The following is a 2,233-nucleotide window of genomic DNA, read 5'->3' as shown; positions in this document are numbered from 1 at the left end:
ACGTGTATGTGTTTTCTTACATACAAGTGAGCATCAGAATGAGAAAAAAAAATTATCATTTAGCTGTAACACTAATGAGATTCACATGTTTTCTATTCTTAAGGTAATTAAAGAGACAGTAAAGAAAAAAAGCCCAAAGCTTTGTAAACAAACTGCAGTAACAAAGAATGCTCTGTCAATATCTTTATACTATTCTTTCCATTACAGGCATTCAGTATATTCAGAGTAGGAAATTATGATCACATTTCAAATATCTAAAAAAAAAAAAAACTAAGATAAAACCCATAAAACAATAACAATCACCTTAATAAAACAAAAAATTAAAGATGATAATGTCATATATGTGGACAATGATGATGACAATATTAATAATTTCATAATTAAATTACTAACTCAATATATAAATCTAAAGACTGGTGAATGATTAATTTTCCATGTTGTTTAAAAAATGTCTTCCACTTTACTCATCACAACCCTTCCTAAACCCCGTATTGATGGTCAACATCCATTCTTGCCATTACAAACCATACCCAAATGTTGTGTGGCAAGGATCCACACCATGAATGGTAAACTTGCTCTAAGTTGTGTGCCTACACAGCTGTTTGTTATTTAGCTCTAATTGAGCTCAAAAATAGGGTTTAAGCCTTGTTTTAGCCTTAGTTTCCGATAAATCATACATGCTGCAGATACACACAAAGAGTGGGGTAAATAAAAACTTCCTGTACCTAATTTTTCACTTGAGAAGCTGACTTTACATGCGCCCTGGTAAGTGCCTCGCAAGAAAAATCCATCACCATAGGGTTAAAATCCAAATGATTAAAAAGTATATCCTTCAGTTTTTTTTATATTCCAATTACACACAGCTTTGCTTCTCAATATGAAGCTTTTCTTTGAATATTCCAAGTTTTTCCATGCTCTGACTACTCTCATGGTTCCAAGTGTTAGGGCAAACAGTTGCTCTAATGCAGAGAGTATCATTTTTGAGGAAGGTTCCTATGCTGGGTTGAAGTATTTTTGCAAGGGGTACAAATTCTGTGAATCCAAATCCTTTTGGATTACGGGCAACATCAGGACGCTTGAAAGCCTGCAGACCTGGTTTAGTCACCATGGTCTCTGTGATATGTTTTTTAGGTAATGATGTATCACAGTCTAGTACAGAAAGAGTTATGCGTCCACTAAAGGGCCAGTCCAGGAAGTCATCATTCTCACTTTGCATTCCATGAATAAATAGAGTTAAAAAATACTGATCAGACTTCCATGTGATATTAGTTCGAAGACAAAACTTGTATCCAAATTGTGATGTGTAGAATGATGGGCTGTGACATACTCTTCCTGGTTTGTTCTGTAATTCCGCACAAAATTGGGAGAAATTTTTGATTCTCCAAACATAATCACCATTACAATATTTTCCACTCATTTCCATTAGCTGAGCTTCAACAAGGGCATCAACTTCTTCAATTCTTTTAGCTAAATTACTTAATTTGATGGTTTCTTCAAGCATCCTCTGATTCAAATCTACACTCTTCTCACAGAGATCCCTTAAAATAATTTCTTGATGAGACACTGTGGACAAAGACTTTGAAGATGGACTCTTGCCTACTCCTTCTATACTCACTTGGTTCAGCTGTAGGTGAAGCTTGTTCAGTTCAATACCTGAGTCAGCACCGCCTTTGTCCCCAGACTGAGGAGAGGAAAAGACACCTGATTTTTCATTACAGCCTACTGTCCCTCCAGTTGCACCTAAGGACTTTTCTAGGGTTCTTTCTGGAAGTGATGGACTTGTGTGATTCTCTGGGATGGGTGATGTTGCTGATATCTGGCTGCGTAAACTTGGTTGTCGACTGAAGTTTCCAAACGGAGATTGAATTAGACCTACTGTACGACTAAGATCTGACACAAAGGTGTTGATCTTCTTGTATGCTGAAGACAGAAGCTGTAAGCAAAACAAGAATAATATGAATATGCAGTTATTTTGGTATACATGTTTATTCCTTTATATTCAATCTTTACAGTTGGAATTCTGAATCAAAATAGATCAAACTTAAAACATTTAAAAGAAGGCACTGTAATAAATAAATTTAGCATCTCCTTTCCATATACACACTTAGAAAATGAAACAATAAAGCTTCTATTACCTGACCTAGTCTATACCTCAGGGCAATAATAATAAAAATAAGTAAAATTTTATCATTTGTGTCTCTTTTTTCATAATATTCAATTTCTGTAATATGAT

The 2,233-nt window shown here is 34.8% G+C and overlaps 2 protein-coding genes across 2 annotated transcripts in view; both read right to left on the bottom strand.

Annotated features, from left to right (window-relative positions):
- Window positions 1-2,233, bottom strand: part of LOC119594266 (DNA repair protein complementing XP-C cells homolog) — a gene marked incomplete in the record, with an annotated part of 63,731 nt that overhangs the window by 34,840 nt on the left and 26,658 nt on the right.
- Window positions 1-2,233, bottom strand: part of LOC119594067 (TNF receptor-associated factor 6-like) — an 8,287-nt gene continuing 6,054 nt past the window's right edge. Inside the window, 1 exon segment of the mRNA XM_037943108.1 lies at window positions 1-1,933. Within this exon segment, the coding sequence (XP_037799036.1) occupies window positions 854-1,933 (1,080 nt within the window). The 3' untranslated portion in view covers window positions 1-853.

The sequence above is a fragment of the Penaeus monodon genome, chromosome 33, assembly GCF_015228065.2.
Source record: "Penaeus monodon isolate SGIC_2016 chromosome 33, NSTDA_Pmon_1, whole genome shotgun sequence".
Classification (NCBI taxonomy): domain Eukaryota; kingdom Metazoa; phylum Arthropoda; class Malacostraca; order Decapoda; family Penaeidae; genus Penaeus; species Penaeus monodon.
Note: the sequence above shows the minus strand (reverse complement) of the source record. Positions and strands in the feature narration are given on the sequence as shown.